The sequence below is a fragment of the Accipiter gentilis genome, chromosome 4, assembly GCF_929443795.1.
Source record: "Accipiter gentilis chromosome 4, bAccGen1.1, whole genome shotgun sequence".
Classification (NCBI taxonomy): Eukaryota; Metazoa; Chordata; class Aves; order Accipitriformes; family Accipitridae; genus Astur; species Astur gentilis.
In genome coordinates, this window is record NC_064883.1 from 30,900,206 (window position 1) to 30,927,561 (window position 27,356).

The 27,356-nt window shown below is 45.0% G+C and overlaps 1 protein-coding gene across 13 annotated transcripts in view; it reads left to right on the forward strand.

Annotated features, from left to right (window-relative positions):
• The window catches only part of JCAD (junctional cadherin 5 associated), a 66,655-nt gene extending 42,914 nt beyond the window's left edge, over positions 1 to 23,741 (forward strand). For 7 of the 13 annotated variants that reach the window (XM_049798281.1, XM_049798275.1, XM_049798274.1 and 4 more), the window contains 2 exons: positions 3,639 to 3,997; positions 10,673 to 14,782. In XM_049798281.1, the coding sequence (XP_049654238.1) occupies positions 3,699 to 3,997; positions 10,673 to 14,414 (4,041 nt within the window). In that variant the 5' untranslated portion in view covers positions 3,639 to 3,698 and the 3' untranslated portion in view covers positions 14,415 to 14,782. Of the gene's footprint in view, positions 1 to 3,638; positions 3,998 to 4,023; positions 5,073 to 10,672; positions 14,783 to 18,362 lie in introns of those variants that run through there. The other 6 variants (XM_049798284.1, XM_049798283.1, XM_049798285.1 and 3 more) reach the window with 4 other exon arrangements.
• Positions 23,742 to 27,356: the final 3,615 nt, after the last annotated feature.

The following is a 27,356-nucleotide window of genomic DNA, read 5'->3' on the forward strand; positions in this document are numbered from 1 at the left end:
CAGGTAGTGGTGGTACCCCCCTCAAAATAATAAGGCTTGGGAACGCCTGCCACTGAAAAAACCTGCAGAAAAAAAAGGCAGACCATCAACAGAAACCAGTGCATTTCTGCCACCAAGAATGGGCTCCAGAAGTAACTCAGAGGAAACTGGCACCAGATTTCTTCAGGGTGTCTTTCAGGAGTGCTGTGGGCTTTTCTCAGGCCCAGCGATGAGATCGCCACTCTCGGACAGAGCACCCCGAGATGAGGTGCTCTGATGACATTTTCATCTGGTGGTCCCATTGTGTCCCCTCGCCGAGGCTGCGGGTCCCCATTGTGTCCATGTACACAGGGGCTGATGCCGATTTCCACCACTTAGCCAGCACTTGTTTCTTTGCATCTGAGAATGCTGCTGAGAAGTTTCCAGAGAAAAGCTTGGCCCCTGTTTCCAGTGTAATGCAGAGTTGTACCGGCTGACAAGGACAAGTCGGAAACACTGGCAAGATAGCAGGCATCCTCAGGAAGCAAAGCCTATCAGAAAGCACTGATGTCATTGGCAAACAAAACAAATGAGCACTGGAAAAACAAACTGTTTTCCAATGTTGTTGATCTTCCCTTAAATTAGAAGCTCTGCACAGCCTTTACTCTTTGGCCCAGTCTGACAGATTATTTACAAGACAGCGCTGCAGCAACAGTTTTGTTACTCCAATCCAATTCCTTTGATTTTATTTTTTGGATTTATTTATCTGAGAGAGGGTGGGAAGAGCATCCCAGCACCGCAGCTAGGTTTGGAAAGCTGGCCAGCGTCCTTGCGGACATTGGGTGCTGACACGGTTGATGTCCTGTGGGCTTTCCTGGGGCAGGACCTGCAGGTCCCCTGCCTCTGGCCAGGTCCGATGCTGGGGTATCGCACCTCCCCATGACTTCTGCACAGCCCTTCGAGGCATGTGTCCTAACGGTGTCCAGGCTAGCGGCCACCCTCCACCACTGCTGCCAGCTCCTGGGAGGTTGTGCCATTGGCGTGGAGCATTTCTCCATGTGGTGGGTCTGCGGAGAGCTCGTCGGGGGGGTTGGGGCCAAGGGCACCACGGCAGGCAGAGGGGTGCAGGCTCCTCTGCCTTGTTTGTTCCCGTTGCAGAGCTGTGATGAGCACAGCGATAGCATCCTGCTCCTAGCTGGGCCTTCCCACCACCAGTAGCACCACAGGGTTTTTCCCTTCCACACGTGGTGGGTTTGCAGAGCAGGAGGAGACGGTTGCACCAGTTCCTCACGGTGCAGTTCCAACCCATTGCTCCTCCCCACTGCTGCCAAAAGGAGGATCAGAATAAACCCCACGGGCTGGAGGTTTCTTGCCCACTTGCCTTTGCCTCTCTGATGGCACCATGGCTGCCGCGGGCGGCAGAGAGGGAGTTAAGCTGTGCTCCAAGTCAGCCTGACAATAATAGGAGGAAAAGCACACTTCTTCCTTGCACCTGCGAGTGCTCCGATGGGCTTTCTGCTGTTTATGGTAGTCACATTGGATCTTTCTTTTGTTAGAAGCTGAACAGCTCTAGCAGCCAGATGTTCGCCTTGCTCTGCTCCTACCTGGCTCCTTGCACAGTCCAGGGCAGCAGGTGGATGGAAAATCAGCCTTTTAGGTCAGCATTCAAAAATAACTCACAAAGCCTTCCCTTCCTTCCAAGAGGAAAGGGTCCCGCTCCTCCCTGCTTTCTGTCTGCTTGTACTTACTGCTGGCTCGCTTACTGGGAATTTGGAGTCCTGTTCTAGCAAGGGATACTCCTAAAATATCTTCAGCACGGAGCTTTATTTCGCTGTTTTTAAAGGGTGTGTAGCCTTACATGTGTGAAAAGGGAAGAGATTCATTAAGCTCTAGAGACAAACCGGTTTAAACACTCAGCAGGCTCTCAGGCTGAAAAGCCACTTCTGCAGCATTCCAGGTTACCAGTTAAACTATGGCTCTGCATAAAAATTGTGCATGGTTTTCCACACTGTGGGCTGTCCTCGGGGGAGCGCCGCGGCTGCTGTGGGCAGCGCAGGGTAGAGGCGGCTGGAGGGTCCGTGCGTGCCTGGGAGCCGCAGACCAGGCTGGCCCGGAGTGGCCGGCCAGACCGGCTCCGCAGTCTGCAGAGCATCCAGGAGACAGGGCGGGAGCAGAAAATGGATGGGGTGCTGGGTGGGCAAAAAGTGGCCATAATAAATGGAGTGCTGCACCACCGAAACTAGTTTATATTCTAAGCCAACCCATCAACTTCTGGTATACCTAGCCTGAGAGATTTGGTACTAATAAACTCACAGCAGCCATCTCAGTAGTTGCTCCGTCTTAAGTAAATTATTGTACACAGCAGTGAAGAGACTTCTCCCTTCCTTCTTGCCCAAGAAGAGCATTAGAAACCAGTGTATAAAATGTACTTGCTTGTCATGATATTTGCAGAGACAATCTCCTTTTGAGTAGCTGCCAATGCTGGGCTCCTGTCCCTCAGGTAGACCTGCTACTACTAAGGGGACACAGTACTCACCAGGCATGTTAAATGAACTCTTCATGCAGGGAAAATTGTCTTGAGTGTTTTATGTTTTACATAATAAATCTATTTCTGTGTGTTTCACTCCTTTATCTGCCTTTTTTTAAATTTCTTTCTTCTGGTAGCACAGCTCAAGCAAGGAGGAATGTATCAGAATGGGTCTGTTGTGCACAATGTACAGAATAGACCATTACCTTCCACTCATTTTAAAACTCTGGAAGAATGGGTATTCTATAATTGCCATAATAAGCTGTGAGAGTGGTATAGACAATAGAGATTGTTTCTGGCCACCTAATTCAGTTTGCTGGATCTTTGGTCTAGTCAGTGCAGAATTGAGGGCTGTCACTGGGAAGAAAAATCTTGACTGTCCCATATCTTGGAAATCACTGAGACACAATAGGCACAGGCATCTCAGGTTGTTTCCAGTCATTTTACGTGGTGGAAGTATACTGTAAAAATAAAGCGTACTTGAAATCTTAGGTTTTGTATTATTCTCATTGAGGATTACCGATTTCCAGCAGGCCAACGCAGGCCAAAAAGAAAGCAAGCTGTAAAAAGGACTGTTTAGCTGAGGTATTGCATGATATTACCTGGGTTTCTCATGTGGTTGCATAATTCATTTTGTTCTCATGCATATTTTGTCCTTGTTCATGTGAACATTTTTTCTTAATTGGAATATGCAGAGCTGTAGGGAGAGGCATATTGCCCTGTAATCCACCCCCTCCTCCTGCAGCAACTTAGAATGTAATACAGAGCACACCTCTCCATGACTGGAGAAATACTGTTTTTTTAAAGAAATGCCTGACTCAAATTGTGGGCTTACCTCTGGTGCAAAGATTTTTTTGAGATCACTTAGTGAAATCTGAAAGCTGCAATCACCAGTGAATTCTTCAGTGAAACGGACTGAGTCAGCAGCAGCGCGGCATCTGCTGCTTGGCTGAGAGCATGGAGGTGTATTGTCTGGGGAAGGTCAGCACGTGATTCATCAGCACCTGCATGCATGTTGCTTCATCTGTTTTATTATAAGGGTAGGAGACTGAGGCCAGGGGATGAGACTTTATCTTCAGCAACCTACCAGCTGATCAAAGATATCTTTCCTTGTTTAAGCGGCCTTCTGCTTGTTTTTGGTTTTGTTTTCCAGTGATGGGTCCTGCTGGAAAGAGCTTTCTGATGGCACAGCTGTGAGTGAAACCAGCACAACATGTTCAGTGTTGAGGACCTCCTGATTTCTCATGGATACAAATTGTCAAAAAATCCCCCTGTTTCATATGAGAACAGGTATGATGGATACCGGCATGAAATCGCGGGGAACAGATCTGCCCAGAGAACGCTGAATGGGTTTGAGGCAGAATCAAGAGCTGGGGCTTACAGCAAGAAACCTCTGGTGAAAACCAACTCGAGCAGCACTGAGAGCAGCCATGGGAGCCAAGGGAGGCAAGCTGGTCCTGGTTATCACCATGACCTTCAGGGTTTGTCCACTTTTCATACTTCAGAAGGGGGGTAAGTTTCAGCATCATGCCATGGCTTTGCTTTCTCTTCCTTTTGGTCCTGACAGATAACTAAGCATGACCCTAACCCTTGACAGCATCTTCCTGTGACCCTTTCCTGCTCCCATACTAGTGACCATTTCCATGCACTGCAAGTCCACATGAAGCAGTGGCACATCCATTCACCTTCTGCTAGACTGAGGCCTTTGAGAACACTGGGGTGACGGGAAGTGTCCGAGTGTGGGAAAATTTCATTTACTACTGTATTCTGTCTCAGAAAGGCCTTTCTGGTGGGCTTAGAAAAGCTCAGTCCAAGTACAGCAAACAAAGGGGGCAAAAGATCTTCCTTTTCTTGATTTTAAAAAAACTGAACCCAGCTTCATCTGCCACATACACATTCTGTTTTTTGCTGGAGATTCAGCCATGTGCAGCTCTTGGTAGGTGTTCCTACATGCACCAAGGACTTTCTTGGGTTTTTAAGGCCGCTCTCGTGGAGTAAACATGAGAAGGTGCCTGTGTGTTTCTTTTTAAAACATCTCCAAGCTCTTGTCGTCACTCCATGAAACGTGCTTGTACAACTGTGGCTTGCTTAAAACGGAGTACGTGCGCGCTGGGGCTGGGGCAGGCTGGGCAGGAAGAGCTGTGTGTACACGCTGCCGCTCGGCCATTGTTCTGCAGCTATTTGAGTGCTGCAGATGAACAAAGGAAAGGGGCTAGAGCAGGACTGGAAGCCAGCCCAAGTGTGACGATGGTTTACAAGGAAAAGCCCCTTCCTCCTACCCAGTGGGCTTGAAACCGAAAGCAGGGCAAAACGCTGTCACCTTGGGAGCTTGTCCTCTTATGAAGACCTTCAGTAACACGTGGCAAAGGCACGTGTCCCCTGACTGCTGGGCTCGTCTGCTCTTTCCCTTCGTATCTCTTCCCCTTGCAAGTCTGCCTGCAGCAGGAATGGCTCCTGGCTGCCAGCTAGGATAATGGACAGGAAGAGATGTGAGCCCTGTAAAGCAATCCTAGGGCAGCAAGTCCCAGCTGTGGTGAAGGTGGAACCAACCCTTCTGGAGAAGGAAGGAGAGGACACAGGCTTAAAGGTAATAAGGAGGATCCTTCGTGGTGTGCTTTGGGTGAAGTAAACTGGGCGGCAACAAAGTGAGGAAAGATACTGAAAAAGAATGAAAGGGAAAAGGGTTTTGAAGCAGGGGAAGAGAGTGTGCAGGGGTGCCAAGGAAGGTGGTGGTGCTTGGCCTTGGACCTGAGTTTACAGTGTGGAGAAAAGCTGGCGTGAAGAAGATATGGCTGTGCAAGGCTGGAAGCTGCCGCAGCGCTGCTGCTCCCACGCCCTGTAAGGCAGAGCCTGCGTGGGTGCATGGCGGTGTGGGAGGACTGCTGCCTCCCTGCCTCCCACTTCTCCGGGTGCATCTGCGGGGGCTCGCACGTCTGCCCCACGTCTCAGGCGTGGTAGAGGTATCTGTAACTGCTGGTGTTGGCTAAACACAAAATAATGCTCTCTGACAGTTTAAATGTCTCTTTCTAACATCTCAAAATGCAAGGGGTGGAATCTGTCAGTCTACAGCGCAGTTAAATATTATATCCTAATTTTAAAAAGTGGCTTTTCCACATGAAAAAGGGAACGCAGCCCTGGAAATGGCTTTTTCACACTTTCATAAAAATAGAAATCTTTTCTTACTATTATGGTCACAGCAAACTCTGATTCCCAGTGAGCCTATCGGTAACTCTTGCAAGGCGGTAGCAGCTATGAACAAGGGAAAACCTTTGTATGACCCATCACTTTCTTGCCATCCCTGGGTGTGTAGGGTACCTCTGGTGCAGAGCGCGAGACTGCCGCTGCCCTGCTGGTACAGGAAGGGAGGAGCGAGCTCCCTGGGCCACATCCAGGAAAGCTGTCCTGCAGCTTCAGTGCTGCAGCACCTGTGTTTCAGTTGCTGAGCTCCAGGGTGACAGTCCCCCTCCAGACCCACCCCCCTGCCCTGGGGAAGCATCTGAGGCACAGGGCTGCCATGGAAGTGCGAGCTGTTTTAAAACTGAAGAGAAGATTTTTGTGATGGCCCACTTTGGAGTGTTTTGGCCTGTTACAGGTGGGCCACAGGAGCTCCACCGGGGATTTTAATCTCGCTGTCTGGTTTCTGGACCATCGTGGGAAATAGGGTCTTAGTTCTCAGCCTGGGAAAGAACTGCACACTGCAGAGACTTGGGGACCATTTGGGCTAGAAGAGAGGACAACCAGCCAGCAAGGTCCAGCACGAAGTCACTGCTCTTTGGGCATCGCAGGCTTCCTGCAGCCATCTCCTGACGCTGCCTTCCCAGTGCAGCACAGTAGCAGGAGAGGGCCAGAAGAAGCAGTGTGTGTCCCAAATACCTTCACAGACATTGACCAACTCTACGGCAATTTGGAAGATGACTCGGGCTCCTCAGCCAGGGAATTATCTACACCACACTCTTGCTCAGACCACTCAGATCGCCTTCCAAACACCATAGTAGCAAGTGATGTTGCCCACCTCGTTGCTGCCCTCGCAGGCAGGTTTGCAGGGCTCGGGGTGTTTCATGATGGCAGGGGATGATGGTATTGTCTCCACTCATTAGGGTTGTTCTGCTGATCAAACCTTGCTGAGGAGAAGGAGAGAGGCTTCATAGCAACTGCATGTGGGCACATCTCACCGCCCGCTGCTGCTGCTTGCCAGGGGGGAGTGATGCGCCGGGGAAGTGATGTTTTGCTCCATCCCGCTATACTTCAGGCAAAGCATGAAGGAGCAGATGGCGGGAGGGCTGTCCTGGCTGCCCTTGCTTAACTGAACATTAGGAGGCCACACAGTAAAGGTTTGGAAGAGGAGACGAGGCAGAGAAAATGGGAAAGCTGACTCTATGGGTAGAGATGAGAGGGTTCACAGAAGGAGAACTCCCTCCTGCTTCTCTTCTGAGTGGAGAGAAGAAGCAATTTGCTTAGCTATTTGTGTGGGAGGAACTATGTTGGTAGCCAGCAAATTTAGAGATAAATAGATAACATCATTAACAAGATCACCTGCTGGAAAAATTAGAAAAATGTACTGGTGTTTCCCAATGTTGGGGCTCGGAACAGCATATGTGAGGATAGGATCTCAAAATAGAACAGAAGCTGCCAGTGCCCAGAACAGCCCTCTGAAAATTTCCCCCCCTTGCTGCTAAATCCTGGAATTTCTTAACAGCACCTCCTCGTTGGGCACAGTCTGCCCCAGTGCCCGCAGCTCACATAACCTGAGCTACTGGGTGCCTAATGGCTACTGCTTGCATGCTGGCAGCCAGAAACAGGGACAGAAACTCCCTAAATAGCCCTGCAGTGGCCTCATTCTGCAGGGTTTTGACCTCAAAGCCTGTGCCACACTCCTTCACTTCTGGCCACATTACGTGCATCACGCGAGGTCCTGCTGGTCCAGCATCACCCTAGGGGAAGTGGGCAGCTTCAGCCCATTGCTCTGAGAGCAGCAGCTCAATGAAATGCGGTCATGCAGCCAGTGCAGGGTGGAATGATGGCCTCATTTCTCGCAAAGGCCTAAAATTCATATAAAGCTAGCAACAGTTTGTGGGTATTTTAAACAGTGTTCATTAGGTTAATTTTATATAGAAGCAATTCAAAGCACTTTATGACAGCAAATGTGATATTCATTAGAAGCAGGCCTGTTTGTTAGAAAAGAGTTCATAATGTTAAAATCTACCTCCTTGGTCCCATGGGACTGCTCTATCCCTGGCACTTAAATCTTCCCAGTTGGTCCCATGGGACCACTCCATCCTTGGCACCTCTCCTAGCTGTGAAGCACTTGCAAGCTGCTGTATGCATTTCTTTGTGCGTCAGTACCAGTGCATCATGGAGTGAGACAGAATTGCGTAGTGGCACAGAGACCAGCTGCTGCTAAGAGGGACTGTGCGGTCTCTTAATTGATAATATGTCATGGATGCAAAGACTGCAGCACGACTGGCATTCACCATTTAGAGATGTAGCATTGCTGAGACTGTAGTGAAGCATTTTGAACTTGGGGTGGCTCTTGGATGCTTCCCCTTCCCACCACTTCATTGACTGCAAGACCCAAAAGTGACATGTATCCTGGAAGGAGGCACTCTCTGCTGCAGTTGTGGCCACAAGCAGTGTGGTTGTGCTGTGCTGCCCCACTGCCTGCCTGCCATACCTGCTGTGTGCAGGTGTGCAGGAGCTGCTCGCGATCCTTGGGGGCAGAGGAGTCTTCAGGCTGGAGCTAAGCTGCAGGGTCCTTGGGGAGACAGCGGAGCATCTCTTTCCCACTGTGCAGTGCAGTGCCATCCTCTCCAGGGATTTACAGGGCACACAATACAGGCTGTCTGTGTAACCACCTCTAGCACCTGAGCTAGAGAGACTGATACCGTCCGTCTTGTGAACAGATCGTAGGAAAGATCAGGTTTAAAATCCTCTAAATACCTCCTTTTAAATGTCTTTTCTACACTTGCATTGCAATGATAACATAGTACAGATTACATGGTGGTTTGTATCATGTTACGAAGTTCATTACTGGAGCCTCGTTATTAATCTTTTAATCTTTAAAAATATATTTAATCTTTTAAACAGCTTTTAATAAATGGAGGAACATCCTTGCTGTAACTGGAGCTGTCCTAACTTAGGGCTAATTTACTTTAATGAATATCTGAGCTTGGGTTTTGTTTGTTTTTAAAAAAGCAAACTAACCAAAACTCTTCTGTTTTAGTGGTTTCCTAGGAAAGAGTTGAGTAATGCTTCCTTCCCTATTCCTGATTTCCTATTAAATCCTTTAAACAGCCAGTCCATTCCATTCCCATGCTGTTAGTTGCAACTGTTGCAACAGTATTATTGCCTACCATACCTCCTTGCCCCAATATTTTATCTCTGGAAATTTAAAGATCCAGATTTTTAGATGCTTTTCTAAGAGATGCTACCACTGAAGCAGGAATCATTTCAGGGAAGTCTGATGGCCTGCATTGAGCAAGATGTCAAACTAAATAATCGTAACGGTCTCTTCTGATCTTGGAATCTATGACTCTGTACCTCCTGCAATTTCTGTAGACCCTTTTACAATGATGGATAAAATCAAACAGAAAGAGCAATCTGTCCATTCCCTCCTTACTATTGCTAGACCCTGTTTCTCACCTTGTTTTGTAAATGCAGTTACCAATAGTGCAATAGCCACATGGGGATGAGGTGAAAAGGTAGATTTGATAATCTCAGAAGAAGGCAGCATATGTTCAGCTGCACGTTTCCACATGCAGTGAGACATGGAAGTGTTCGTTGTTACTGCAATCAACTTTCCAATATAGGAGGTGTCCTGTTATATCTCACTGATTACTGAAGAAGTCTGTTACCTTCTGGGGTTCAGTAATCAAACTGTACTTGGTGCTTCAGAGACAGAACATTTGGTTCAGATGTTAAGTCTTAATCCAGTTGAATTAATATGAACAAGATGCTCCATATCCCAGTTTGGTTTTTAAACTTTTATAGTCATAGGATGAAGTTAATATACATAAAAGAAAATTGCTGTGGATCTGGATTGCTTAATTTTCATTCTGAATTGTGAATTGTATTATATTTTCACAAACTACTGTTTAAATAGTTTTTAGTAAAAAAGAGCTAGATGACACTGTTTATATACCTTGGGGTGGAGGGAAGAAGGGAAGAGAAAGAAATTCTTGGGTTCTATCTACATACTTGTCCTATTTCTGTCAATTTTGATTTTTCTTTCCAGTCTTATGCTGGTGGCTGCCACACAGTGTAAAGGCAGTTATATTGTTGGACACCTTAGGTACAAGAATAGCAGAACACAGTTCAAGTAGAAGGTTAATTATTTATATAGAAGGGTGGCAATTTTGTTCCACAGTAATACATAAACCAGTTTACACAATGTTCAGAACACACAAAGAACCTATTCTGTTCACGTAAATCTGTGTTCTGAATTTCTAATCCTCAATAAAATGTCTAATGTCTTTCCTATTTCAGTAATAGATTGCCAGAGTTAATCCCTCTTTTATTTAAGAATTTTATACTTCTTTTGAGGTATTTTAGATTTTAAATATTGGTTCCATCTTAATCAGAACTAGGCAGATACATTACCGTTGTTGTGGCATATCTCATTTCATCTGAAGCACTTTGAAGAAATTTGTTCCCTCGGAAGGATGAACAAGAATCAATGCTGGAAATTACATGTTTAATTTTGGCTTTTATACTAGGATGCAAATCGTGTTTCTCATGGAATATATTTTATGAAATAGCCCTCTACCTGTTCTCCCTACCTCTGCTTTTTGGATTCCTATTAAAATTGCGTACCACAGTAGTCCTCTTGACATCTACACATTTTGATGTAGCAGAGTGCAGAAATAAGTTCAACACAATAATTTCTGGTTTTGTGGTGTCCATTGAGAAGTGCTGTGCATGTTTACACAGCATGTAACTGTGTGCATTTGTTTCTCTTTCTAACAGCTTTGCATAGCTAACAACATGCCAGTAGAGCATCGGTCCCTTCCTTTACTCATGTTAATGACTGACTTTTAAATCCTCTCATTAAAATCATAAAGTCATCTGGTTGCAAACAGATTACACAAACCCCATTGGCATAACTCAACATTTGACCTCCTAATGGCATTACCATAAGAGAAAGAAAGGGCATCTGTGCAAACTGCCTGTGACACTGCGTTTCTTTTTCAGGGTTTATGACAGGCCTCAATTAGCATGGTCTTCCCAGCCCAAGACTGATAAAGATCTTGCCTACTGGAGAAGACGAGGACAGGACTTCAGTGTGCTCCTAGGCTATTCCCAGAAAGCCGGTGTGGAAATGAAAGGCCTGGCTGCAGCCCCGGGAGCACCCCGGCACCCCAAGGAGAGTCAGCTGAAGGGGGGGACGGGCGCAGGGTACAGCAGAAGAAGCGGCTTGCAGGGGAGCTGCAAAGTGCCCAGCGACTGCACATGGCAAAGTCTGGGAATGGAAAGCTGGAACCAGCCAAAAAAGGTGGGGAGGCAAATGTCTGAGGGTGACAGGGAGAAGCTGCTTCAAGAGCTGTATTCACTGACCCTGGGAGACAGTGTACTGAGCACCCACAACAAGGGGAAATCGCAGTCGTTGCCGAGGGTCCTTTCACCCGAGAGCATGAGGTGCGTGGAAATGCCCTCCCTGACCAACAGTAACAACTCGCTCAGCGTAACTAAAACCCCCTCCTATCCCCCAAACAGACTGAGCGTGGAACCAGCCAAGCACCACGAAACAGGAGGCCATTTCCTTCCCCTGGTGAAACCCAAGTATGGGAGACCTCTCAAGCCTCCATCCTACGAACTGCAGCGGCAGACCAGGGCACCTGCGGAAACCACGGGTTTCCAGGACCACCACCACAAAGACGAACCCGTCTCCTACTTAGCCAAAGTTAATGAGCCAAGGCAAGATGCTTGCATTCAAGACTCTGGTTTGGAGCCCCCGGTCTACGTACCTCCTCCTTCTTACAAATCCCCACCTCACCAAAACGTGACCCCACATCCCCTCAATGAAGTGCCTAACACCGACACGTACGCTAGCAGCGATCAGCAGAGTCCTGCAGAGCGGGTTGTCCCCTGCCAACGACCAGCTGTGAATACTTTTGAAGCGGGGGGTGACCCTTGCAAAGACAACCATCTTCCTCACGGGAAGCAAAGCCATGCAAGGCGCCCTGCTGACTACCTGCGTTCTGTTCAGTATATTCCCTTTGATGATCCTCGGATAAGACATATTAAAATTGCACCACCGGAAGGTCTGCAGGACAGCGCTAAATACACTGAAAATGCATGTAGTCCCAGTTCTGGTGCTTTGAAAGAGAGAGATCTTGAAGTACAGTACAACAGTGCCTTTTTGGATGCATCAAACTTGTCCAAATCTGCAAAGGGAGAAAGAACTTCCGACAGCTCCACCCATAGCAACAGATGGTTGGCACCATCCATCCGAGATCAGGAAAACTGTGCCTTGCCGGACCAAAGAGACAGTTGTAGCACAACTAATCACAGTCCCTGTAATGAAGCCAGTGCAGAGTACACAAAAGGCAAACTTTCTGTAAGAAATTCACATATGGACAGCACCTGTGAGACTGTTACAAAAGTGAAAAAGTTTGAACCTGGAACTGGGATGCAGAGCAAAAAGAGTTCAAAGAAAAAAATGAATGAAACTATATTTTGTTTGGTCTCTATCCCAGTTAAATCAGAATCCAATCTGCCAGATACAGATAGGAACAACAACATAACCCAGAGCCCTGATAAGAATGGGTTTGATAACAATGGGGCTTTGCAAGAACAAAGTCTCTTAAGTATGTCTTCAACGGACTTGGAGTTACAAGCACTTACAGGAAGCATGACCAATAAAAATGAGTTACAAAAACAAGAGCTGTGGAGACCAGAGGAGTTCAAACAAATGAATGACCTCAGATTTATTCAGCCTACAAAACACAGAGAGCTCAAATACTCTGGCTCCTGGCCAGGTGATCAGTACAAAGACCAACAGACACAGACGAGTTTCGCCGAAGAACCTAAAAGCCCACAATTTTTACATGGTACAAAGCCTGGGCAGCCCAATAGTAACAAACTGCTGTCTCCAAAGCTTCTAGGATGTACAGCATCCGTAACAGGGTCAAAAGAGACAGGGTTACCTTCTGATGAGAGAAGCTGCAAACAGAGCGCTTACGGTATGAAGGGTCAGATGTACCTCAGCCAGTCTAGCAACAGTGCGTTTTCCAGGACTGCCAGCTCAGTCCTTCAGGCCCCCTCCCTAAAAGCCCACCAGAGCCAGCCCATGCCCCTCCAGGAGAGGGAAACTGGCCTTCTTTCCAAGGTGGATGTAGTTAAGGGAGAAGCAGGCGCTCCCTGCAACAGTAAAGAGCTGTTTGGGCAGTTCCTGTTGAAGCCTGTAAGTCGCCGTCCCTGGGACGCAATAAGTGAGCTGGAAAGTTTTAACAAGGAGCTGCAAGAGCAGGAGGAGAGCACGAGCAGTGAAGAAGATTTGGAAAGTGCTGCGGCTTCTCCGCAGGCAGGTGCCCTTACACAGAGGAGGGTGTCCAGAAATGAGAAGTCAAACCAGGAGCCAAAACATGGTGGGAAATCGGCAACAGTTGTGCCGGAGGTGCCTGTATTTAAGTCAGGAAGAGTTAAAAGTAAGTCTGAAAGTTGGAGTGTGGGGACAGAGCATGGTGGTGAGCCAGGCTGCATTGGCTCTCAAGGCTCCTCGCAGCCAGGAGGGAGCAGTGAAGGAGTCGGGCCAGCAGATGGAAGTCTGATAACAGAAATGAGGACAGGGGAAGCCAAGAGCAGAACAAGCAAGCAGCCAGTTCCTGTGGGCCCTCTTAACAGAGTTTTGTCCAGTAGCCCAAGCAGTTCATGTCACAGTAATCCTTTCAATAACCCTGTCTTGCAGGAGATGAGTGAAGACCAAAATTACCTAGACTTTGTTAAACTGAGCAAAGGTGCAACTCCCACAAATGATACGGTATTAGAGAGAAGCTCAGTAGTACGCTTGTCACTAACAAAGCGGAACCACAGGCGCTCTGAGCCGGATTTGAGGTCAGTGGGACTTGATGTAGCCCCAGGACCTGGTGCTAACAATTCTGATCACTCTTCAAATGCAAATGCAGTGGAAATCCCTGTGAATGAGTCGTTGCAGGCGAGAGCTGCAAGAATTTTAGGTATAGATATAGCAGTAGAGTCTCTCCTTCCAGATGAACACATTGGGCCCCAGCCAGGCACTCGCCCTGCAAACAGTGCCCAGGACTTCCAGTCATCAGTGGGGACCACAGTAAGTGACAAAGAAGGAAAAAAAGAGGGATCTTATGAAGGTAGACGAAAGTGTGGCTGGACAGAGAGTGCTCTCTTTGTGGGAGGCCAAGCTTTATATCCTGATGAATGCCAGACCACTCACCAGGAAGCCAGCACTAAAACACTGGTAACTGAGCAAGTTCTTGAACAACCTGCGAGTCCCAGCCAAGGTGAGGACCAAAACTTCGTCTGCAAGTCAGCTGTGTATCAGCATTCAGAAAAGAGAGTCAGAAACACATCAAAGGTGATAGAGACACTCCAAGGCAAGCTCACTTCTCCTCCTAGCCGGACTGCCATGGATCGCTTAGTGCGAATGAAAGAAGTTGACTCTGTGTCCCGGATGAGACGTCTGAGCATTAAGAGCGCAGACTCGGGAGAGGAGGTGGATGAGGAGAAGCTGTTGAGGGTACAGGAGGAGAGAGGAAGCAAATTGGCAAGCTCTGGGGCTGTTTCCAAGCGTGTTATCTCTCTCAGTGAAAATGGATATTTAGGTGGAATGGACAAGAAGAAGATCAACAGAGATTTTTCTTTAGGTAAGACCCTGTTATGGGGGATCCAAATGAGTACTGCTTCCTTATGTAATGGCCATGATCGGTTTGCTTATGCCCACATAATGCTGCTCAAATAGTAACAGGCTGTGGGTGGTACTACCTCCGTCTGGTTGCCACCCCCTTTGCTCTCCTTGTGGAAGAGATAGCGTGAGTGTTCTCTGATCCCATTTTAGGAAAAGTTACTGTAAAACTCACTTGTGATACTGAAACTCATTCACAGAGACTGAAGCGCTCCCTGAGGTCTTATCTCTGTCTAATTGTTTCAGGGAATGGCCAGCTTCAAACAGCAGAGTTCAGAGATAGTCACTCTAGTGCCAGTGTTTGGGAACATGTGATTTAATCATAGCCTCTCCTTGAATACCCATTTTTTCCCCCTCTCTAATACTTAAGTAGACACATACTATATCAGAGTTAAGGAGAAACTAAAAATAAAAATCTGATGTTCTTCTGCAAAACCTCTGGGAAATGGCTGCATTAAGGGGCCTGGAAAATTCTCTCTCTCTCTCATGAATATTTTCCAGATCAGATGTTGAGAATAACTGTTATCCCCAGGTCAAATGGAAAGTTGACTTTTTCAGTGAACACCTTTTTTTTTTTTTTTTTTTTTTTTTTTTTTTTTTTTTTTTTTGGTGTTCCTCATCTTTCAGAAACATATAAACTTGTGTAGTCCATATGCATCCCCAAAGTAACATGAGCTGTTCTCTCTCTGAAACAGTTTTCATACGGCATTGTGTTGAACAACTGAAAATCAGTTGTTGCCATAGATTTGTGTAAAGGGATAAATCTCCCAGGCCACCTGTCTAGTCCATTAAATTAATTGGAGTGAGCAAATGTATGGTGTGAAAGTTGTTAAATTAATATTAATCTCCTCCTTCCTTTTTCCATCCTCTCTGTAACAGCTGACACTCTACCTTGAAATCTTTACAGGCTGTTCATTAAACCTCATCGATATAAATCTGTTCACAGTTTTCCAGTACAGAGGGAGTGAAATTAAATGGACCATACTTTAAAGTGGATTTATTTATTTCCATCTGAAGAGAAATATTTGAGTTCTAAGTATTGACTCCTGCAGTCTTGCAGCCTTTCCCTTCATGTCTTTTTCTGTATCCCACTACTCTGTGTCTCTTGCTGCTCTGAACTGTATTTCTCTAAACCAGATTTTCCAAACAGGCTAATTCAGCTTTCTTGTACCCATCAGGTCTAGTACGCCCCACATGCATTTCATATGCTTTCCTCCCTTGGGGTTTCTGCTGGAGTGAAGAAAATAACTGTTGTGGTGACATGACTTCAGGGATGTATCAAAAGAGATTGTGTGTGTTTCATTGGAGAGTTATTCTGCAGTAAATTAGGTCTAAATTTATCCCTCTTGCTGACAATGCCAGGCTTATATTCTGCAGTGTGTTCCCATTGCAGCAGTTCCCTCGCAGATGTAACAGCCCTCCCCATGACTGGATAATGTGGATGTCCCTTCCCGCTGTGTACATCCAGTGCTGCAGGGTAACACGCACTCACGTGGGGCGGGAAGGCATCTCCTCCACTGGCTTCTTCCCATCCAAAAAAACCCTGATTTGTTGACGGCTACAAGATCTTCACCTTACCTTAATGGTGCAGGACTGAAGATTCATGTTTGTAGAAAGGCCCAATGTTGTGTCTTCCTCTGTTAACTCACTCCAACTTCCAGACTAGCTCACTGGTACCATTGAAAGCCAAACCGAGAATCCTGGAAAACCATTGTATTTGTTGCTTTTAAAACTTAAATATTGCTAAAGGTCATTCTATTTGGAGCGAGGTAGGGTGATGTTAATCTTATAATTGCAGACTGGGCCTGTCGTAGAGGCTAGAGGCCTTAGCAGAAGCAGGTTTTCACATGTATAATGCAGCTTGGCAGATGAACAGACATCTCTCAGAGTGAGAGCTCTGCCGAAACTCAGTGCAAGAAGCTGATCTTACTATGCAAATACTGCCATTAGAAGAACATCGCCAAATGTTCCCAAATGCACTGGATGTCTTTTCTCCTTTGCTGTTTGAAGACTGCTTCCATGAGGCTGCTGATCTGGCTTTGTTTCTGTAGAGAGCAATTCAAATGAGCTTAACCAAATGTTGAATAAACATTTCTGTATCAGTGCTAGAACTCCAAAGTTTGTCCCCCCGGAATTGTTATGTAGCCTGGCAGTCTGCCCTTTTGTGTCCTTGGTTTAGGTGCTGGGGGTGTGGGTAAGCTTTCAAGGAATAAACTGAGCCATGCAGAGGCTCCATATCTTGTGGCCTGATTTTCTGCCCCCTGCCACTCCCTGAAACAGTTGAGTACCTGCAGTTTTGTGGGGAGTTCTGTTAGTGTGAATGTGTCTGGTCTTAGGAAAATCAGGCTTCTGAAATGTGAATCCATTTTTATTCTTAGGTAGACCTCACACAGAAGAGTTCAGAATTTTTATATGTTCTAGCAGTTTAGATGGCAAATTATTTACAATTGAAAAAAATGTTACTGCTTTAAAGGCATCTTCCCACACCATCAGTGCATTAAGCTTAGAAAGATGCAGCGTTATCCTGGAGTGCACTAGGCCTCAAAAACTTCTTTCCTCTTGATTTTTTTGCATTCGTGTGGTGTCTGTTCTTGAAGTTTGGAAATATCAGAAGAGGTTGAATAGTGATGAGTAGTTCTGAAAACATAGGTGTTGCTGGCACAGACTCCTTTCTTGGCTGGCCTAGCAATTTGAGGAAAGTGGGCAAGAGAAGCGATAAAGGATCCTGCACCAGGAATCCACCCACCTGCCCAAATGCAGAAGTTCTTTCTTAGCCAGTCCCCCCTTGATGTGAGTCTGGATGCTGCAGATGGACACTTGCACACAGGAGTAAAAATTTCCCTCTGAGGATTTTTATGCTTGTTTGAATGAAGACATTCACTCACATCAACAGAAAAGTCCTGAGGGTGAACGTTTTACTCCAAAGTGTGATATTTATGTGTGCAACTATTTTCATGCTCAACTGTTTAAATGTGATGCTGTGGGAGTACAGCCTACAGGAGGGACGTTTAAGGTTAGCACAAATACCCAGGTTGCATAAGAGCAGCAAGTAGCACAGGATAGCACAGGCTGCAGTGCCGGTTTGTCCAGGCCCCTGTGTGCCTACAGACACCTCTGTAGATAGCCTCGGTTCCTCCATGCCACGACCGTGCATCCCAAGCAGCCTAGGGTAAGTCAGACATGTGCATGATGGTACAGGGCAGGCAGATCTCACAAGGCAAAGCCCTTTCATTGCAGTCGTATCCCAGAGTTACAAGGGTAAAGGAAAAGGCTCTTATCTGCTCACTTCATGGCCAATGCTGGGATAAATCCAATAAAAAAAATCTGATAGAAGAGTGTCCTTGGGAATTCAGGAGAAGAAAAAGTGTGGCCTGTTCTGTGAACTGACAAGAGGTAGGCTGAAAATGAAGACCAATGTTAGTAAGGCAGTCCAGTGCTTTAGTGAATAACGTTCAAAACGTGAGCTGCAGTTTTGCTGACTGAAGCGAGACAGTCTGACCATAGTGATGCAACACAGCTGTGCTTTCCTGCATTCTGTTGACTTAATCTGAAGCCAAGGATGTGCAATCAAATGAAAAGACCCTAATGACTGGATGGCATCATCACTTCTTCAGCCAGCCTTAAACACCCTGCTAGGATGCTTAAAGCATTTACTTGTCCTTAGTGTTCAGTACAACGGGGAGCAAATCTTATGTCCTTCTCTCCCTGTCAAAGCATCTGAAAACCATAAGTAATCACTTAGCATTCAGTGCGCTTGTTCCTACCTACCCAAAGCTTCCCAAATTCTATCTCCATGCATCTGATCCAAGTTGCTCCCAAATTACACTGGTATAAATACAGAATTTGGGTCAGGACTGTAGTATGTATCTTTAAGGTTGTAAGTCCAGTATTAGTTTCTTTCTTTAATAAAAACTAGGGAAAAGATGTCTCTTTTCTGCACCTAGCAATGATGTTGAATAGATTTCACAGTACATTATTAATAGTGTTTTCTTGGGTTTTTTTCAGATACATATGACCCCACCAAAGTTGAAAAGGTGTGAGATGAATGAAGAGAATAGAGAGATTTCAGCTCTACTAAGAATGTTTCACTGATTTTTTTTTCTGGGTGCTTCTTTTTGGTTTTTTTTGTTCTTTGATGCTTGGAAATTGCCTCCATTTGTGGTGTTCATGGTGTACTGATAATGCTTTTACCACTGCCACTAGGAATTAGCTATTTGTATCTGGAACTGTTGCGGAGACCACAGAAAAATCTGACTTCTACATTGGAACCATCTGGCTTTGTAGCGTTAAGACTTAATACCTACTGTTGGCAAAGAGTTTTTATCTGAACATTATTTCAGTCTTCAGCGGGGATGATGAAATGCATGAAGTGAGGCTTTTGAGCTTTCTCTTTGGTGTAAATGTAAACGTGGGAGATTAGTGAAAAGATTTTTAAAAGAATGTGAATTTATAAGCTACACTTCTAACTATCTACAGTCTAAACTTTGTTTAACTTAAGGGATTTTTGGCCATAAGTACAAAGTGCTGCTGCACTACATGGGGGAAGGAATGCGAGAGAATGGTAGCGAAGACTGATTGTGAAATTATTTCTGACTTCCAGAGTCTGAATTTTCTCGGATTAAATACTTACTTGCCACCTAGAGAGAAGAAAAGCAAAAACCCCAAAGCTTCTAAAAGATGGAAGACTTTTGTAGTACAGTGTACAGAACGTGTAATTATTATAGTAGCTGGCAACTAGTGTTTCAAACCAATGCAAAGTATACCACTGGCTGTTTTGCACTCAGTATTACCTATTTTTGTTTTGCTGTTTAGAAATTCTTTATATGAAAGAATAGTAGCTGGTTTAAAATAGCCCATTTTAACAAAGTAACTATATTTCTTGTTACAGAATACTATCTATTTTTCTACGATGTAAACAATTGCTAACAAGTGGCAAGTATAAAGAAGTGTTATTATTATTATTATTATATTATTATTATTATTTTAAGAAGACTTATCCCTTTGAGTGAAGGTGCCCCAAGCAGATTTCACTTGTATATCTTAATGCACACTCCATATTGCCACATACTCAGTAGTGCCACCTTATTTTGTTCTGAAAAGAGCCATGTATGTATGTAGGTATGTATGTACTACAGGGTGAACTTCTATTTTTCCCCATTCAACCCTTGGATCGTTCTTCTTGGAGCCACTTTCTGAAACACAGCTGAGAACAGTCCAGGCTGGTGTTGCTGCCATTATACTCCAGTGACCGTGATTACCAAAAAGTGGGTTTGGATCTTTGTCCCGGTGTGTCTGAACGGCTCAGATAAAATACCTGGTTTCTTTCTTTTACTTTGTCCCCTTTTACAGATTATGGGTTTGGATTAGGCCAGTGTGTAAAAATAAACAAAACTGGGTTTAATTCTTCCCTGAAGTCAACTGATGTTGCTGGGGAGGAGTTCAGGTGTCTTCTTGATGGCATTTAAATACATGGCTTTAAGTATATTTTATCTGCACACACAAATGCATGAATTACAGAGTTCGTAATAAAGCCTATGCATTCTGCTCTTTGCTACTGAATTAGCCTGCATAGTATCTGTGTCTTTAAAGCCTTTATGTCCACTCCTGTGTGTTTTTTTGTAAGTACCTGTGTACTAACATTCTTCTGATTACTTTTTTCATATACTTCACTGGTCTATTCTACTGACCTTTTCTGGGTTTTAGCATAATTTTATTTTTTACAATCTTCTAATTTCTTGAAATATTTTTTTCCTAAGTCTGTAATTTGGAAAGAACGATGGGCAAAAACACTCATCCTGTGTTTTGGCAGCAAGAATTTCTTGTCTGTAACACATGATTCTGTTACATATGGACTATTTAAAGTTTGTTTGAAAAGAAACTGTGTTGTATAATTTATTTTATTAACTCTTGTGCATGTTGTGTAGCAATACTTGTTGACAAACTGTTCCCACTACTCTTACTATATCCACCTTTCTTCATCACCATCTAGGACATCTGGGGGCTAGTAACAGCTACAAAACATGTTTCACCCCTTCCCCCCACCCCAATTCTGCCCATAAAAAAAAACCAGTTCTTAAAAAGAACTGCTTCAACTCTCATCATCCCACTTACTAGAAAAGCTGAAATGCCTAGCAATAGCTTGAAAGTTCTAATTTATCCTTGATTTCTGGAGAACTGTAAATTGTCTCATATAACCAGTCCTGCTACCTTCAGTTCATGCTTCTGTGGAATAAGAGTTTTCTGTGCATTTTATTTTCTTCTGATGGGGGGGGGGGGGGGCATTAATTGATTCTGCAACATGTCTGTTTCATCAGTCATGTCAAGTAATTACTTTTCCAAAGGACATAAACAGCCAAGATCTTAAAAAAAAAAAAGAAAGAAAGACAAAAAGAAAGAAAGAGGAAGAAGCAATATTGCAGGGAAGCTTTTATTGGCTAAGAATGAGAAATTAAAACCTAGAAAATCAGTAAGCTTTGTTTTCCAGTAGTATGTGACTGACCAGTGGATAAAAGACTGGAGTTACTACAGTTAGTACTGCTTTAAAAACGGTGTATTCCTCTAACAACACTGGTTGTTACATTTGATACTATGATACTGACAACTAAGAAAAACATAGAGTACAGATTTATGAATGATTGTGCCTCTGTGTTTCTACAGTACCCACGCCATAATTAAAATGTCAGCTATCGGATTGGGCTGGATGGTACCATAGCTGAACACTTTTCCAGAAGCCTTTTGCCAGTTGCAAACAGCGGTCAACAGCAAGCTCCTTTTACACCAGATGTAGTTAAAAAAACAGTAAATGGTGACTTTCAGTGCCTGTCTCAATGGGTGCATTAAACTGTCATGGCAACAACTGTCACTGGTAATGGCAAGGGCAGGAGCTCAGGGCTGAGCGGATGCAGAGGAGGAGGTTGTGGCAGTCTGTTTCCAGTGCCTTCTGCGATGCCGTTGTGTGACTGCAGAGCAGCAGTGAAGAACTGTGCCTTTATCTTTATTCTCAGGAGGAAGAGCAGAGCTAGAACCTCAGAAATCACGTTGTTCCAAGCTGTCGTGTATCCAGCTTGTGCTGTTGCTGTACTACTGCAGCTAGGGAAGCTGAGGCTGGATGTCGAGTTATCGAAGTGCTTGGTTGGGAAGATACTGGTTTCACGAGCATTCTCAGAAATTCATGCAAAAACCCCATGCCTGGTTTATGCATTTCAAAAAAGTGTAACGGGGAGACTCCTCAGGAGATGCATAGCTAAATAGGGCCTGCCATCTCCTTCCATTTAGCCTGCTGAAATGCAGAATGGAGAGTCAGCCTAAGGGGTTAGTGGCAGTAACAGGAGTTGGTGGCAGTGCTAAGGTGCCAGGAAGGTACACCGCGAACCCAGAGTTTCAGGCTCTTATCTTCTGTCTGAGAAAGAAGAGTCACCCGTGAGCTTCGGGGGCTACCGAATCGTCCGAGTCCAGCTTTACTCGCCCATGCGGACAAAGAAAGTCAAGTCCCGCCGGCGCAGCCGCGGAGGGCTGCGGAGGGAGGAGGTGATCGGGGTCTGCCCGGGGGGGGGGCACGCCAGGTTTTGAAGGGGAAAGCGCTCCCTCGTGCGGTTCCCCTGAGCACGAACTGGAAGTTTGTTTCCACGAAGAATAGCTGCTTTCGGACCCCACTCCAGCCTCCTTGCGAGAGGCATTTTGAACTAGACGGAAGCGTGGTCTGAGAAGAGCTCTTAAGTCGGTGTTTCGAATCCCCCTGCCATCACAGCTAAACTGGGTGGGATGGGGGAGGCGAAGGAGGGAAATCCCTCTCAATGACTCGAGATCACTGGTAATTGAAATGCCCGGCAATATGCCTGGCTAAGCATCACTTGTCAGCTACTAACTCAAGAAACCTTCCCTAGGCATAAGAAGGACTGTTGTATTTCATACCACAGGTTTTACAGCAGGTTAGTTGTTGCTGCAAACAACTGTATCACATATCAAAACCGTCCGAGTTTCCTTGACTCAGCTCCTGATATTGGGAGCAAATGGTCGATATACCAAAAGATCCGATAACTCTTGAAAAGCGTGAATGACAGCGTAAGCTTCAAGTGGTCAAGTAACAGAATTGATCTGTCACTCTTTGAAAATAACCAGTCCCATCAAGCTTACTCACATATAAACATCAGAATTTGGCAAAATATTTCTATTTAATATCATAAATCAATATTAATATCTAGGGTCAACATTCTGTTGCCTTTGCCACATGGACAGCCAGCTGAATGTTAGTTTTATCGTGCTCGACCTTCTCTTTCGGTTAAAATGTTGGTATTTTCTTCACTGCCCCTTTTCAAAGGAAAAACTAGTGGAGTGATTGGGAGAAAAGTAGAATTGAAATGTTCTTGCATTTTAAATGGCAGAAGTTCTTGCGATTGCAAAGTGGGCACTTTTGTTCAGGTTCAAGATTTGATAGAGGCAAGTATATGTGAGAAGTGAATCTTTACTTGGCAGGAGCCATCAGCTCCAAGAAGAGAGACAAAACAGTGTTAAAAGGAATGGAAAGGATTGACAGCTTGTCAGCCTTTTGAATGTTTTCTGTAAAGCTGTCCTTTTGGTGAACATTGGTATTTTCTTGGTTGACGATCAAACGATCTCCTAATTTCCCTCCACTGGCAATAAGCCATGATGCTGCAGTCCTAATTTACTGGAGTGAGATTTAATTACAAGTGGAGTCTACAAAGTTTAAGCTTCTATTCTTCTGCATAATCCCAATAAAGGATCAAGCTGAAGATTTCATGAGATGATGACTATATCATTGAATTCATTAGAAAGGTTGGGAAATTGTGATTTAATTCTTTTATTCAAACTTGCATGAAAATGTTCACTGCACCTCTCCCTGGGGACTAAACGAAAGCTGTTTACCATCAACTCTATTTTTGAAGAAAAAAATTTCAAACAAAGAAAAAGGGAAATCCTGATATCAATAGCAAAGCCCAAAACCACAATGCTACCTCCCACCCATGCTGAAAAATATGTTTGCAATATGGCTTGCAGAGCTGCACAGCAGGGAGAGGGTGAAGGGAACTCAAGTCAGAACTGACAGACACATGGCTGAGATTAGAAATAAAAATGAAATTTCCCAGCCAAGAGAAACCGCAATAACATGCAGATTATAAAATGAAGGAGGAACCTTCTACCCTCAACAGCAGTAATCTCAGCCTTCTTCTGAGCGCTGGACCAGCAGAGAAAATAATCAGAACCATTCCAAAAGCCATTCCTAACCTGGAAGGAAAACAAGAAGATATATGTGCTAGACAGTATATCAGTATCCTTGTGTCTTTGTCCTTACACAATGCAGATAATTCTCACAATGCAGATAATTCTCCACACTGACTTTCAAGATTCTGTGGCCTATCTCCAAAACTAATACTATGTCATTGCCATGGTTTTCTGCTCTAACTAGCCCAAGGGCATATCTAGAGGGATTACAAGAGAGGAAATAAGGGTAAGCAATTACAATACAATTTATACGATATCAGAAGATGAGTGTGCTTTAAGAATTTTCTTTGTATTTTTTTCTGCACAATGCAAATACTGTGTTTCTGGGCTTGCTTACATGTAAACTGCAGGGGTGCTGTTAGTAAAGAGGACACATTCTCCAAATAAAGATTTTGCATGGATACGCTCCTCTGTGATGTTGTTATCAGAAAGATAAATGTATTGGTGAAGTGTTAAAAGGCTGCAGTATTCTCCAGGGGATTGCTACTTCAAAACCTGACATTGTGACTGGCCTGTTACACTATCAGGTACAGAAACTGTGTTTACTTGAAAAAATTACTTTCCACATCCACAGTTTCTCAGATAGGCACAAACTGTAGGTTACTCAATTCCAAGTTGTGTTCTGTTTGTTTGCTACCTTTAGAGCACATTCTGCCTCTGTGCGAGAGTCCACTCCTCCTTTACTGTCTGGCAACCAGCCATTTGCACTGGGTAAACCTATGGTGTCAGAGCATTTTCCACTCCATATGAGTATTTTCCACTCCCTTTGCACAGGTTGATATGGCACTGGGACAGTTTACTTTGGCTACATTGCAGTAAAGAATGGCATGTTCTGTATCTGTGCTGGTAGGACTTCAAGAGAGCTAAGTTATCAAGATAATATTTAAAAAAAAAATTTTATTTTATTTTTTTTTCAGGCAAAAGTGTAGGCTGCTGCTCATGGCTAGAATGTGCAGCTCTGTCTTTTGTCACTGGCTCACAAGCAGGTTAGACCTTACTGTCATGCTCACATACATTGCTGTATAGAAGCAATGGATTCACCCTGGTACTCCTCACCTGTCAAACAACAACAAACCTGTGGAACAAAAGACCCAACAGATCTTGGGAGGCTGAAGATGGAAATCATTGTGGCAGCTCTGCTCTCCTTTTCATCATGCAGCCAATCTGATCTCACTATACTCTCTCCTTCCCCACCTGTTTGAAGTATAAAAATCTCTAATTCAGCATAATCCCATCTTCCACTCAATTTGAGTCTAGAAAACAATTTTCCTACTTTTTTTCTGCTGGTAGGAGAAGATAGGCATTCAGTTCTTTCCAATTGCTGATGGGTGAGTTTTTTTGTTTCTACTCTTCACCTTAGCTTTGGTCCCTGCATCAATTCACACATATTGTTCATTACTTTTTCTATAAGTAGCCATACACATAACAGAATTGGCCCATTTGCTATCAGCCTCAAAAGGAGGAAGTCTCCAGGGTGCCTAGGACAAATTGTCCTGTTACTCCTAGACCTGATGCTTCAAAGCAAGGGGCTGGACATGTGTTGGGGAACCTACACACACAGCCCATTTAGGAAAGGTGAAGGCATGAGGGCAGAGACCTTCCTGCAAGTGCTCACACCCACCCACACCCACCCTCTCTGCAAAGAGGTAGGCAGCTGTACCAAGGCTGATGCTGGCCCTTGGAATACACCATCAGGGAGCCATGTCTCACTTTTGCTCTTGGATGTTACCTGGCCAGCACTCCCATGACATACTTCAGGCAGGCAGATGTTCTGCTGTCTGCCACCAGACAGGGACAGGGGCTGGCCGACATAGTCTATGCTCCCTCCAGACAAATCTGTAAGTGCTCAGGCCCACCCTGGCCTGCAAAGCAAGTCAGTGGGAACACGTAGGAGTGGCTAAGGGTGAGTGGATGCTGCTCAGCCCTCACTCAGAAGGTTTATGTGAAGTTAACCAAAACCCCTTCCAGCTGCAGGGCTTTCCTTCACCACCTCTCCAGCACTAGTTGGAGAGCCACCAGCTCCCTCACCCTTTACCACACTAGCCCACACATGCTTGACCCTTGGCTAATCGTGTAAGACCCTTAGCTCTTATCTTACTCTATACACACCTCATCTTCTTTATCTCTCCCACTGACCTCTCACAGCCCTAGAGCATGTTTGACCTTTTCTGGGTAACAATGGTATGCATGCCCCAGTTCAGCTAAAGCTCTATGAGCTCTCCCTGTTCTGCTCGGAATCTTCCCTTTCTTGAGGGAGAGAAAAACAGCCCTCAGGAATCCCTTTGCACCATTTATGCAGTGAGGTGCTAACACCAGCCTGCAGAAGTGTCTTACCTCAGGGGAGTGATGCAGAAAGAAAGGAAACCAACTCCCTCCTTTTACCCCTTAAAATAAGAACACTTCTTGTAACGATAACCGAGATCATGGCAAATGTTTGCAAGAAACAATGGAAAAAAACCCCCTTAAATCTGTTTGGGGTGCTATACTGCTGCTTTGTAGCAGTGTACTTCAAAGGCTAGACATAGCTGCCTTTGCCATTGATTTAACAGACAATCCTTGGGAAGGGCTGGGTGGACAGATGTTGCCCTAACCAAGGAGCTTCAGCTTCTCCTCTTACACCTTCCCTCCTCCATTTAGCCTGCAGAGTATTTAGACTCTCTTTCCATGTACTGCCCCAGGTACAGCCTTTAGCCTCAGTTTGGCTATAGCAGCTGAAACCCGCTGAGCAAACAGCATGGTGACCTAGCCAGCTTATGCCATTTGAAGTGGCGGGGTTATGACATTCTGTGGGCAGGAAGGCTTGTCATTTGTCCCAGTTTCTCATTATTATTGTAGCATAATGTTTAGAGTATAAAGGAAGTCCTCTGCTCTCCCAGTGGTGGGTCACAATATAAATACCCCAGATGGCACAGGACAAGGAGGGCTGTAAAACTCAGGATGTGGGTCACAGGATGGCTGTCTGCTTTCTGTCTGGGAGAACACGATAATAAACTCTCGCAAAGAACTCTGATAACACCACATGAAAGGAGTACAAACACTGTGGAGGAGATCTTCGGCTGCTGTAAAATGTCACTGCTCTCTTCGCTTCATGATATGCTGCTTTTCTTACTTCCTTCCCTTCTCAGGCTCCTCTTGAGTGCCCAAGGCTGAAAAATACCCACAAAACTTTTTATTCTTTCTGCATTACTTTTCAGCTTGTTCTCCCTCTCAGTGCAGACACATGTCCGTGTTCCTGTAACACCCTCCTTACCCTAAGCAGCTCTCATATAATTTGGTCACTTCAGCCAAAGGTCCCCTGAAGGATATCAGCACCATGCCAAAAATACAGGGCCCTTTCCCCTGCCCCCAAGAATCACATTCACTATGGGGAGGTGAGTCAGGACAGTCAAACAGAGGCCACCAAGCTCCTGGGCCAGATTTTAAACAGAAACATTCCTTATGTAAAAACCATCCTTTATTCCCCTGGAGAAGTGAAAAACAAAATTCATGAATGCTGTCAACTCTTGTAATAAGGGGATGTTCATGGAGAACATCGTGCCTTTTATTGCTGCATATTTTTCATTTTTATTACTGCAAATGATTATTGGCTATGGTGTTGGTGTTTTAATAACCCCTGGATAATGTTTTTGGTAACAGATTTAGAAAGAGGATTTGGGGGGGAGTGGGAATAATGAAACAATTGTGGATACATTTCAAACCTCCTGAAATGCTCTTTGAAAACCCCCTTCCTCCCCTCAAAAAGTAATTTTATTATTTTTT